The 13,793-nt window shown below is 43.7% G+C and overlaps 1 protein-coding gene across 1 annotated transcript in view; it reads right to left on the bottom strand.

Moving 5' to 3' along the window:
• Positions 1-1,905: 1,905 nt before the first annotated feature.
• Positions 1,906-13,793, bottom strand: part of Anxa3 (annexin A3) — a 50,379-nt gene continuing 38,491 nt past the window's right edge. Inside the window, exons 11-13 of the mRNA XM_021210592.1 lie at positions 12,349-12,407; positions 9,392-9,514; positions 1,906-2,385 (exon numbers count right to left, since the gene is read on the bottom strand). Of these exons, the coding sequence (XP_021066251.1) occupies positions 2,326-2,385; positions 9,392-9,514; positions 12,349-12,407 (242 nt within the window). The 3' untranslated portion in view covers positions 1,906-2,325. The remainder of the gene's footprint in view (positions 2,386-9,391; positions 9,515-12,348; positions 12,408-13,793) is intronic.

Here is a 13,793-nt window from a genome sequence, read left to right as displayed (position 1 = left end):
TATATATATATATATATATATATATATATATATATGCATATGCACATGTATAAGCAGGAAACTTTGGGGTTACATGACTGGGGAGGTGACAAGGGAAGACCATCCTTCAAACCTGATAATGTTTGTTCATACATCAGGGCGGAACCATGTAGCTGGGAGGGGACCTTCCTGACCTGGGAAGTAACTTTATGGTGCTATCAGGAGCTAGTATATTTTTACAAAGTGGTCACAGCTGTCTGGGAACACTTAATTGCCCTTGTGTCTTGGTCCAAGCACGGGCCTCTTATCATTTCAAGGGTGTTTAGTCCTTGTTCCCTCCCTTCACGGACAGGAGCCATCTACACTGGAGAAATGTTGGTTATCTATCAAGGAGAGGGTTAGCTTTGGTGACATGGAGGCTAAGGTATGTTTTTTTTTTTTCTTCTATCCCCAAAGCTGGCATCTGCTGCCCCCCTCCTCCCTGGGGCAGGGGGATGTTAGGGGGAAGGGAGTGCCACCATAAAAAGGGGAATTGCAATATCCAAGTACCAGGGTGAGCCCTCTCTGTTGGCCTTCTCCAAGGGCCGGAGGCATCTATGCTTGGAAAGGTGGGAAGGGGCGCTCTAACAACATTAGCAGTGGTAAAGTGCAGAGGCAGGTTTCCTGTGTCTCTTTATTGTGGGTGCCAGGCCCAAGCATTCCTCAGGAACCTGTCAGAAAGGGTCACTTCCCTTGGCTTATACCTCTGGTTACATAACAAAAGCCCACGTTTGCCTTGAGGCTCCTTTGGTCCCTATTCACTTTTACCTGTCACTCATTTCAAAGCTCACGCCAGCATCCTGGTCCTTCAAACCTCCTCCTCTACTCTGAACATCCTGGCTGCTTCAGTTCACAGACTCCTTCCCCTAGGCTACTTGTGCTCTTTTAAACTCACACGATTTTTCCACGCCCACTCCTCTAGCTCTGGCTGTGGTCAGTCTTCCTCTTATTCTCTCTGCTCTGGACTCTTACAGGTGCCTCTGATGGTTCTCTCTCTTTTAGTGTTAATAAAAACCTCCCCATTCGTGCAGTGACCATTTCAGCCATTTCTTGATTGTGTGCTGACTTAAAACATCTGGTGCTGAAATCTGGGGTGGGAGTGGGGGTATGTAAACAAAGGCACAGAGAGCTGACAAACTGACCGATCCATGGGTGGAAAAGTATTTATAGATTTTTTTAAATATATATATACTTTTGTAGATATGAGAGGGAGAATAGCCAGAGCCTTTGGGGACTTCCAAAATAGTCATGGCTATGTCTCTGGGGCAGAGAGAAGGGCAGACGGTCAAAGGCCAGGGCTACTGCTCTTGGGAGTGGAGAGAAGAGCAGGAACAGGAAAAGCTTTTATGGGTTATGCAGAAAATCAGTAGTTGCAGGTAGGGAAGGGAATCCTTTGAACTGGAGCAGCCTGGAATGAACTGGGGAGGTCTGGGGGTTAGCACGCAGCATGGGTACATGTTAACAGGCAGCCTAATGCCTCGTTCATCAGAGGAAGGAGAGATGGGGAAGTGGCTCTTCCTGGCAGACAGAAATCTGTTCCACAGGTTCCTGAGGAATCGTGGAAGTATCTGCCAGCAATCCTTCTGGTTTTTTTGTTTTTTTGTTTTTCCTGCCAGATTCTAGCACCTGCTGAACATCCATAAGAGTAGCATTATCTCATTTCCCTAACAAAAATCCATAGGACACCATTCTCCTTCTCTGAGCCCGAGCCTCAGCTACAATAAACTGTTAGTGGACTTGTTTATATCTCCTGCACCTTCACAAGGATGGCCCAAACTATTGATCCTCTGCTTTCCACCTCCTAAGTGTTTGACTTGTAGGTGTGCACCGCCATGCCACTTCATTATAGCTTTTTAGATCACACTAATCAAGTAACAGAAGCACAAAGAGCATTTACAACAAATGTATTTTGAAATATTTGTTGGCACCGGGCAACATACAGTATTAGTGGATACTGACAACAAATACACAAATTAGATTTAGCAAAGGCAGTTATCTTTAGTATCCTGATTTATGTTTAATGGTTTTGAACTACACAGGTTCCAACTTCCTAAGCCAAACAGAAAAGCATTAGTAGGTCTTTAATTCTAGATTGAATTCCCCTTATAAACCTCTACATCACGAATGAGATGCTCTAAAATAAAATCAAGTTCATTTTTGCCGTCACTCTGAGTGATGCCAATGCCTACGAGGCAGACAGGTTCGGTCTTGCATTTGCTTGCACTTTGGAGTGCTGAATGAAAGCAGTGAGCAGAGCTGTTGAGGCGGTCCACCATCGGGGCAGGCAGCCATTGGGAGCCATCTTCTTCAATCATCTTCTCCACAGATCTTCAAGAGCACGGTTCTGTAGTCTCCAGACGTATCTGACTGCAAAGGGCAGGACCCACGGGGAAGGTTAAACACAGCATAAACAAGGAGGGGGTCGAGGTGGATCAGACCCTACAGGGCTAGGGGAGTCACTTGGGTAGGAGACATTTGAGCTGCAGCCCTCAGTACAGCACACCTGCCGTGCCATCTTTCTTTCATTCTTGAGGACAGCTGTGCCCCAGCCTAGCATGTTCTCTGCAGTTCATAACGTTAAAAATCCTCCTGGAGAAGTGCGACTGGAAAGAGTTCAGCAATGACATGATGTTCCGTATTAGCTGCTAACAGAAACTCTAAAATCTGTAGCTTAGTAAGAAATAACATCAACTGACACTTCTATTTACAATGTGAACACCGTGTGGCAACTGGAGGTGTCACTCCATGGCCTATAGAGTGTTTAGCATGTGTGAAAACCTGAGTTTTCAATATAAAAATGCTTCAATGAGAAGTTTAACTATTGGTAACCCTTATAAAAGACCTACGCAGCAGAGTATGAACTCTGCCAATCTTGTGTAACAATTTCAGAGGTTAAGAAAGGTGCCCTCAAATCAGAGAGCCTGGCCCCTCACTCCTACCGTGACAGTTTCCTGGGAGATTCAAACATTCCACCCTGCAGGAAGCTCCCTAAGCAGAGAGGTAAACAACTTAAAATAGCTCCAGGAAGTTCCTGAAACTGACCAAATTCACTAGACCCTTCCTAGCCAGAGGAAGTAGTAAAAACCAAAAGTGCCTCTCAGACAAGCCAAACTACAAAGACTGAGTCATTTCCAGTTCTAAGAGGAGCTGTAGTATCCCTCTCCCCCTCCCCCAGCCAGCAGAGAAAGGTGCTGCATCGAGAATCAATCATGTCAGCTGAGGGATTAGTGCATAGCTGTGGCATTCTCTCCGTAAGTTTCCCTTTGCTTGGCCTCCTTGTCCGGTTCCACAGTCCCTCATGACTTAGCTCTGAGATTCCATCACCCAGGATTTTATCTTAGGAAAAAGCAAGAAGTGCCATTTTCTACAAGAGGGTCAGAGAAGAGGGTGTTGTCCTTGGGGAAGTGTGAGGAAATTCCTGGTCTTGCATGTCCCGAGTTTGGGTGGCATAATTAGCTCCGCCCCGACAGGCTCCACTTCCATCCTGCCTGCTCCACATCTCACCCTGGTTCCTGAGGCTGGCTTGCTAAGCCCCCCAACCTGTCCTTCCTGAGAACGCCTGGAGCTACGGTTCTGGTTCCACAGACAGATGGCCCCAGGGGTCTGCTACAACCACTGCTGCCAATGACCGCTACACGGTTTCGCCCTCTCTCTTGCCCACCTAAATCCTCACAAATGGGAAACACCAGACAGCCTTAATATTTAATACTAGCCAGATTTGTATTGGTAAATCTCCAACCCTAATATGCCCGTGCAAAGAACACACAACTCAGTTATAATAATTATAAGCTGCACATCTAGATTGGGCAGATATACCACTACACTACTCTATTCCCCAGCTATGAGATCCCTTGCTACTCGCAGCTCTTCCAGGACATGTGATTCTCCTCCATCTTCCACCTCCGCTTCCATCTTCCACTTTCTCCTTCCCTCCATTGTCTCTCTTTTCCTCCTTCCTCTCTCTCCTTCTCTAGCACTTCCACCTTCACCTTTCCCTTCCACTGACCAATCGCAGGCTCTAGACTTTATTTGTTCAAGTAAAATGAGGAGAAGGTTCACATGGAATCACCAGAGTGTGGTGATGGGGGGGGGGGTAGCCCCTCTTTGGGAACTAGAATTAGCATCAAAATACAAGCAGCACTAGGGAAATCCACAACAGGGCTATTAGTTAAGTTTTTTTTATAGCCATGGGCCCACTTGTTATTCTCTCTGTGTTTTCTGAGTGCAGATGACTTTGATCAGCTAGCTTCTTGCTCCTGCTCCCATATTCCCACTGCCTGTAGCCAGATCCTTCTATGCTGTTATGGATTCTTTCCCTCTTGAACTGTAAGCCAAAGGTGAACTCTTTATCCCTTAAGTGAGCTAATTTGTTTATTCATTTGCTTACTTATTTTATAAAAGCAAGAGTTTCACTGTGTAGCTCTCAGTGGCCTAGAACTCACTGTGTAGGCGACGCTTGCTTTATACTCATAGAGATCTGCTTGCCTCTGCTTCTGATGCTGGAATTAAAGGCCTGTTCCACCAGGCCTGATTCCTGACGTTGTTTTCGTCAGACAGCGACAGAAGGCACCCGGTACACTGACTCTCACAGTGAAGCCACACTAGCCACCATTGTGTTGACCTCTAAGTACTGCCTCCTAGCATATCCCAGACTCAAGAGCTGCAAGACCAGGTATTTCCTCACACTTCCCTAAGGACAGCATCCTCTTCTTTGACCCTCTTGTAGAAAATGGCACTTCCTGCTCTTTCCCAAGATAGAACCCCAGGTGTCGTTCTTGACACTTTTTTGCTTCTCTTACCAAATCCTAGGTCCCTCTCTATTGAGCTTCCAGATGGGCCGTGTCATGGTCTCCCATCCGAGTCAGACCTACTCCAGTGTGTCTGTGTCAACCTGCCCCAACCCACCCCCACTCATAACCCCATGTGTCTCTTAGTCCCTGCTTACGTCACTCTTCACAGTCACCAGAATTGTTTTAAATGACTAAGACATCCTCTTGTCTACCATTCTATTAACTTCACAAGCCCTCGTGCTAAAGACAGGACTATTTCAATGGTACCAGAGAAGTCCTGCATGGCCTGGCCTCTACCCTGTTCTCACACTTTCTTCTGTCCCAAGATCTTTCCAAATTCATCTATCCCAAGTTCTTTCTTTAGAATTCTTGGCTAGCTCCATACATTCAGGCACAACTGACTCCTTGCTAATGCCTATTGAACTTTCCGGATTAAAATTATATTTCCCCATAGAAGCCTTTCTTGTCAGTCAAGTCCTCCTGTTATATTATAGTTTAGTACCATGTCTTTTTCCCTCACATGAAAGTAGTGATTTTAAATACATATCTGTAATGCCATAGGAGCAAAAACCTTATTCCTCCTCACATCTTTAGCCCTGAGTCTGACACAGTATTCCCTTAGTAAATATTTGTGCTCAGATGAATACAGCACTAACTCCGAACTGTGGGACTCTGGGTGAAGGCATTTCACTATGCTATGCTTCAGTATCCCCTGATGTAGATTTTCTAGTTAAGCAATTGACTTAAGGTTCCTTTTCCTTCAGTCTCCTACCATGATTCTCTTTCTGAGATGCATTTTAGGACCCTACTGACCAGCAGAATTCCAGAGGAGGTGCCTAGTTCCTGTTGTTGACCTGATAGGCAGACTCAGGACCCATTGCTCTAAGAAACGTTCCTTTCCGACCCCCAAACATCTTTTTTGTCACTTCCTATATTCCTGTTTCCCATACTGCACATTTAGGACTTGACTAGCTGATGCTGTTCCAATTGCCATCTATGTTAATGCCTTCTTTAAGCCTTCATCTGGAGTCTTCTGTGTTCTAGACTACGCGATTACTCAGATGCTCGGAGTAGTTACTCTCTTGCCCTTATAGCGCACTTTTTATTATTGACTAGGTAAGTCTAACAAAAAATTCGGTCTCATCTAAATTTCCATTAATGCATTATTTTAGACAGAGCCTCAACTATGTAATACAGGCTGGCCTCAAACTAAAGATCCACCTGCCTCAGCCACTCCCAGACTATGGATGTTATAAGTATGTGTCACCACTACACCTGCATCTTCTTGTAAGGGAAGGAGGATTGTTTTTTTAACTTACACTCTTCCTTTCCTTCGCCTCACCAGTTATCATCCATGAGAAGACTGAACAGCAGTTAGATGTCTGAATAATAGGGGAAAGCAGAGGATGACAGAGTCCAAGAGCGGAATGTATGCAGCGCTTCCATGTTCTGACTCCTGAGTTTCAGAGACAACCATCTTTAAAAGGTCCCACTGGCCAGACAGAAAGTCATGAATGAGATTACCTGACAAAATGTGGAGCAGGGAGAACAGATGGAATCTGTATCATTTCACATCTCAAACCAGACTCTTCAGTGGTGGATTTCTCTCCATCAAACTAGAATAGTTTAAATGTCTCCACTGCAGTAAGTCTCCATTATGCTCATCATGGGGGGTGGGGGGGCGGGGACAGAGCGCCACTGCTTAATCTAATTTTCTGGTTTGCTGAGGGTGAACCAGAAGCCCTCCTGGTATGTCAACCTTGTTACTGACAATTGTCATAAAATGCATGAGTCTGCTTTTCTGCCTCACCAAGTACAATGTGGTTAATATTATTGAATCTTCCTATGATGATTGAAACTATTGTAATGTGTCAGGATCAATTCACATGGAACTGAGTATAGGCTGTTGACAGAATCCATGCTAAGCCCTAGGTAGAGCCTGTTGCTCTTTTAGATCAGGTATGATTTTGACTTACTCATGCATCTTTCTCAGTCAAAGACTCTGTTTTTGTTTTTGTTTTGTTTTTTGTTTTTTGTTGTTGTTATTTTGTTGTTGTTGTTGTTGTTTTTCGAGACAGGGTTTCTCTGTATAGCCCTGGCTGTCCTGGAACTCACTTTGTAGAGCAAGCTGGCCTCGAACTCAGAAATCCGCCTGCCTCTGCCTCCTGAGTCCTAGGATTAAAGGCGCGCTCCACCACACCCAGCTCGCCAAGACTCTGGTTTTTTTAAAAGCACAAAGGAATTTGGTGAGAAAATCTAGCTGACTGGCTGAAGTGAATACATTTATTCATTCCTTTAAAACAAAAAATAAATCATCTGTGGGCCCTGAAACTGGAATGCTTCTCAGACGGGTAGCGATCCCCCAGGCCAAGCCAATGTGTGTGCTGATTCAGGGTATCTAGTGTGGGTAGGTCTGCACTGTAGGTAGAAGGAAAGACTCCAGCTACTCAGTGTGGCCCAGGAACATGGCCTCGGGAACCAGGGCTAGGTGCTGGAGTAGAGCTGCCAAGAGTCAGCATCTGTACTGTATACAGTGGTCCCACAGCTGGCCTGGGGTGTGTGCTTTCAGCTTGAGCCTCTCAATGCTTCCCTCCCGGCTGTGGGTTGCTATCCTCTTTGTCCTAATTCTTCTGGGCACTGGTTCTCAGAAGGTACCAGCCTGGGCCCCAAAGCTGATTTTCCTCAGAAAGCTTGTAGAGCATCTAAGAACTCAGAGGTAAGTCCATCATGCAGCCTGTGGGGCCGTTGTGGAGCCGGACTCTACACTGGGTGACTGGGACGGCTGGGTAGTTCACTCCACCTCAGTGCCCAGACTGATTCAGGGAACCAGACTGGATGAAGTCTCTAAATTACCAGGGAGACCTGGGCTAGTTCCTTAGCATTTATTAGCTAGCTAGAGCTGGAATATTTCTGTTTCAGCTGGGACATTGAACCAGGAATTTTTACGGTATAGGGGACTTTTTCTGAACAATACTATCAATTTTATCAGTTTTAGTTTCTTAATAATTGTGTGTGTGTGTGTGTGTGTGTGTGTGTGTGTGTGTGTATATATATATATATATATATATATATATATAGAGAGAGAGAGAGAGAGAGAGAGAGAGAGAGAGAGAGAGACTTGGGTACAGTGGCCATTGGTTCACTGTTAAGCAGAAAGGAAGGAGCCTTAGACATTTTAGAAATATTATTCTCAGAATGGCAGAGGCAATGGGACATTAAAAAAAACAAACAAGAAACTACAAGGATTGATAAATTCAGTTATATAGCAAATAAAATTTCTGCTTGGGAAAGCTGAGGCAAAAAGTAACAAAAAAATATTTTTAGTGAGATTAAATAAATAAATAAATAAATAAGCTAATCTGCCCAATGTAAAAGGAGACCTTAGATGTTAACAAAGAGCAATAGAAATCCGAAAGAAGAATGGGCCCAAAGCACAGAAAGAGAAAGCACAGGAAAAAGGAAATAAAAATGGCACTTAAAAAATGTGAAATACATTCAGTTGTAACACACACGTGTTGGACTATAAACATGCAAAGGGGTTCTCTAAGTAGAGAATGACTCTGAGGTTCTGAGGAAAACACAGGAAGGGGAGCCAAGTGCTCATCTTTACCAAAATTTAAAAATGTGTTTTATCCATCTCAGCCATTTCCCTATCACCCCAACAGTTGCACCTCATGAAACTGGGTATGCACAGTGTAGTACTATTTTGAACAGCTAGGGACTATAAACATCTGTTAGTGTTATTGAAATAAAAATGAAATAATAATACAGTCACGAAAAATAAGAAGCCTTTTTCATACTGTAAAGATAAGAACTGAGGATACAGAATCCATCATCTATAATGTACAACAGAGGACTTCCTCCTCCATTATTTATTATTATTATTATATCATTGGTGTGGTAGGGATTAATCTCATAGCCTTGCACATGCCAGGTAAATGTTTACTACTGATTTACATGCCTACGTCACTAAAGGAAAATGTGAAACATAATTTTTTTCCGTATTTTTTCCTTACTTATTTCTTACTTTGCCACAATGCTGAAATAATTGTTTAAAAACACTGCAGCACAAACAATAGACAACCAATTTACACATGCATTTTTTTTCAAAAGAAAATTGTATGGCCAATAAACCTTTAAAAAAATGGCTCACTATTACATTCTTAGTATTTAAGAACTGGAAAACAGTTACCATTTTTAACAGATTTTTTAAAAAAATATTTCTTTCTAATTTCATGTGAATGCATGTTCTGCCTATACATGTTTGTGCACCATGTCCATTCGGTACCCACAGATGCCGGAAAAAGCTGTCTGATCCTCTGGAATTGGAGTTACAGATGGTTGAGAGCTGCTATGTGGACACTTGGGACCAAATCCAGGTCCTTGGGCACCACTGAGCCATCTCTTCAGTCCCCATCTCCCACCTTTAAGGGATGTTCTGTTAGAATTATTTTAAACTCAGAAAACACAATAACAAGGAGAGAGAAATGTGAGTCAGCCTGTCTGTGTGTTAAGGGGTCATGACAGAAAGATTGTGAGCAGAGAAGGGGAGCCATGACCTGCTGTTTTCACAGGCGACTTACTTGGATGGCCGAGTATAGAGAGTAGCCATAGTGCTTCTTGAACTCATGTCTGATGTCCAAAAGGTCAATCTCTGATCTGGAAACCATTATTCTGTTCAGAGTGAATTCATCTGTTCCAGCACCCTGGGAAGAAGGGACCGTGAGAACCTCACGAGTTACTCAATGACATGCAGATATTCAGTTGTAAGAGATAGAGGATCGTGAACAGATTATCCAACCACAGTAACTACTCTTCATTCATTTAGCACAAAACTCTACCATTCATTTACTAAAGAAATATGTGCTGAGACCCTGTAATGAGCCTTCCCCATGCTATGAAGAGGAAGTATCCCTAATGAGCTTGTAGTTCTATAATAAATACAGGCTAGAAAACAGGCCATTGAAAATGAGTCTGACACCAAACCCTGGCACGGAGGAGTTTTGGAGCTATTGGCAGTTGTTAGCTGCTGGGACAGGAAGAGTCAGTTTACCCTAAAATTCCAGCCCCTGATAAGTCACCCATATTCCAGTGAAAGGCCACAGGTATAAAAATATTTGAGCAGCTCAAATTGACCCTGATAAAAGAGAGAGAGAGAGAGAGAGAGAGAGAGAGAGAGAGAGAGAGAGAGAGAGAGAGAGAGAGGAGTGGATCTGGGAGGAGCTGGATGTGGGTGGGTGAATATGCTCAAAACATGTAACAAGTTATCAATGAAAGAATAAAATCATTAAATAAAAAGTTATTTAAAATTAGTCTGACAGCTGGGAGATACTGGGTTCTATAGAGGTGAGTTTTAACAGAACCTGGGGAAGACTAAAGATTAGGGAGGCCTGCTTAAGAAAGTGACATTTACAGTGAAGCCTAAATCATCAGCTGGGGGTATGCTGGGATGGTGAGGCACTGGGGAAACTGAGGCAGAGGCATCAAGACACAGGTAATAGATGCACTAAGGAAGGGGGTGGACTTGCATAGAGTGATGAGTGCTCTAGTAAAGGTCTCTCTCTCTCTCTCTCTCTCTCTCTCTCTCTCTCTCTTTATGTGTATGTGTGTGTGTGTGTGTGTGTGTGTGTGTGTGTAGTATATGAAAGTTTAGGATGTATAAATAATGAACAACAGCAAATGATGCATCTGGAAAATCTAGACTTCGCTGACTATGAAATGAAACTCCAACTGTATCCCAAAGTGGAGCGCCGTCACAACATTTCAAACTAAGAATGCTGAGATCACATGTTATTCGTGGTTGGTTTCGAAGACTACCCGTTTGCAATACGAAGCACAGATCCCAGGGGAGAAACAAAACTAGGACAAAGGGGTAAGAGGAAAGTCTCAGCGACCCACTCGGACATGTCTGCAGCAATAGAGGGTGGTCATGGCCTCAGCAGGAGGAATGTTCACGCATGCAGAGAACAGGGGCACGTGTGAGGTGTTTGTGAGTAGATGGTCACAATTATTGGAATAATGGGGAAAGAGAGTGAAAACTTTCAAGGTAGCTGTTAGGGGAATGCTGGGTCGGTTTAGTGATGTTTCCAGCAAATGCCCATTGAACATGCACTGTGTACCAGAGCTTATTTTCTGTACCATGCACACAGCAGTGACTAGATTCTGTCCCCGTGAAGTTTATTTTCTACTAGACAGAGATAGCAAACTATCAGATATTTTAATGAATATTAATAGGGATGAGGAGAAATCACAAGGCATAGAATGCAGATGGAAAGAGAGCCAGCTGACGGTGTAAATGAGGGCGGGCGTGTTACATAAGGAACCATGGGGTTGTTCTGGACTAGCTTACTGAGAGGCAGTTTTTATAGGCTTTTCAGGGAAGAGTTCATGGCTCCTGGGGCACAATGTGCCTTCCAGTTCTTGAGAGATCCATGCACTTCCTCAGGCAGTGAAACATTCAGGCTGCTCTGTGCATCTCTGTCTGTCCCCTTGAAGTCAAGGAAACATGGAAGCTTGACATGACAGTTGGTCTTAGACATCAGTCTTGTGCACCCCGTGCCCCCTGCAGAGATCACTGTATTCTGGCAAGGACAACTGTACTGATCCCGGAAATTTCCAATTATATTCTGTTTCTGATAAAGCTATAAAAAGTCCAGTTGCTCTCACTACAATTGCCACAGCCTCAGTCTTGCTGTGGATCCTCCAACAGGCCAGATTTAATTCCTCATGGCCATAGCAAGTGACCTTGGTCCGGTTAGTAAACATGGACACTTAGGGGTTACTTTAAGAGGAGACATTTGAGCTGAGACCTAAAAAGGTGAGAAAAAGCCAGCCACAGCTATGGTGGAGGAACACTACAGATAGGAAAACAAAAGCGAAGTTGCCTGGGGTGGGGGGAGACAGCAGGGATAACCCTGAAAACCCGGGAACAGCAAGAAGTTGGAGGTGGCTGAGGCTGAAGAAACAAGGCTGAGGAGGCAGAATTCAATATCCAGAGCTGAGCAAGGCCAGTTTGGGTCAGCACAACCCGTGAGGTCCCTGAACACAGGAGCCAGGACTGGTGGTGGCCTGAGGTGAGGGAAATGAGATGTTCTGCTGGACGTAACTTGTACAGCCATAGGAAATGCCCACTAAAGAATTGAGAGAGCGCTTTCTTGGAGCTAAGCTCAGATGTCAGGATGAAGACTTGAAGAGAACACGTGCCACTGAAAAGAGCACACACATTGCCAACTCGTCTGGGTTCCTGTGGAATAAGACTGCTTGAGAGGCCACGCATCTCAGGGGCTGTCTGAGGTCAGGCACACCACAAGTTCTACTTCCTATACAAACGAAGTGAGGGAAATTATGTAGCTTTATCAGCTCCCTCTAATAAATGGTGCGTTTATTACCATACTTTGAAGTAAATTAGTATAAAAACTAGCTTCAGAAAGAAACTCACTGAAGTAGGAAAGGAATCTAACATCCCGTCAATTTTAAACAGTAGTTTTATCCTCTGTGAGGGATGCTGTCTATGAGTACAATATGAAAGTTCCAGACCAACCTTCAAAGCATGATGAAGTCTTTCTGCCAAAAAAGCTGGGGTGTTCCTCGCACAATGAACTGTTTATTGTTAAAAAAAAAAAAAAAAAAAAAAAAGCAAAGCAGTGATTAGTTTCACTTAATAGAAACGGAGTCTATCTCATGACTGAATTTTACTCACAAAGAGAGAAAAGCTGCTAATCCTGGATTTCAAAGCCCTGTGATGTCATATTTGCACAGAAATTCAAAACAGTAATTATCTTCAGCCATGGGGAAAATAAAATTATGTGCCAAAGACGCTCCCACGTGTCTGAGTCATCTCCACATCTCTGATACGTTGTGTACCTCATTTTATGCTGATAATTCCAGGGGTGTACCACAACTCAGTTTCAACATCTTTGGCTACCAATGAATAGGTTGGGCTACTAATGACCATGGAGATGTGGTTACAAATAGCTCACAACATAAAAAAGGCATTAAACCTCAGCTTAAATCCAAATCTCTGCACAGATGAATTTTCCTTTAAAATGACTGGGTTAGAATGTATATAGGCCAGTGAAAGTAACTGTATTGGAACAACTATCTAAAATTTGAGTTTATCCATTTAAAAATATATTACAGTCTTCCAAATCTTTGTCATCAAAAGTCAAGTAAAACAGAAATAAAACCAGAAAGAGGAAACTCACAAAAACATAAATAAATTAGTTTTCTTTGAGCTAAAGTGAAATAGACAGAAAGAGTAAAGTATATAGAGGACACGCCTATTCGTGCAGCACATCTGTTTTTGTATTCTTACATCTGATTCAGGCAGGAATCTGACCATAGGTGGGCAGATGAATTTTATAATGGATTTGGGGGCTTGGAAATAGCCTTGATTTCCCTTACAGTGGCTTACACACTTACATACAGCAAGGCAAAGACTTTCTCTATGTGGTGGTTTAAGTGAGAAATGTCCTGCACAGACTCTGACATTTGAACACTTGGTTCCCAGCTGGTGGCACTGTTTGGGAAGGTTTAGGGGGTGTGCCTTGGGTACAGAAAGTATGTCACTGTGGGCGAGCTTTGAGAGTTGAAATCCCTGAGCTACATCTACTTCAGTCTCTCTGCTTCCTGGCTGTAGTTCAGGATGTAAGCTGTCAACTTCCTGTCCCTGCCGCCACACCTGCGAGCCTGCCGCCATGCTGTTCTCTCCAATGTGGATGCTAGAAGCATAAGCCCATCTCTAAGTTGTCTGGGGATGGTGTTTTTTTTCTCACAGCAACAGGAAAGTAACTATAATTACTGAAGGAAAACTTAAGGAGTGCAGCTGTCTGGCAAGAAACCAACCATTCCCACTGCTACTACTAAACTTTCTTCAACAAATATTAACTCTTAAGATTTGGACAGAATCGGGGCTGGCGAGATGGCTCAGTGGGTAAGAGCACCCGAATGCCCTTCCAAAGGTCCGGAGTTCAAATCCCAGCAACC

The sequence above is a fragment of the Mus pahari genome, chromosome 13 (assembly GCF_900095145.1).
Source record: "Mus pahari chromosome 13, PAHARI_EIJ_v1.1, whole genome shotgun sequence".
In the NCBI taxonomy this organism is placed as follows: Eukaryota; Metazoa; Chordata; class Mammalia; order Rodentia; family Muridae; genus Mus; species Mus pahari.
This window is presented reverse-complemented; position numbering and strand designations above follow the sequence as displayed.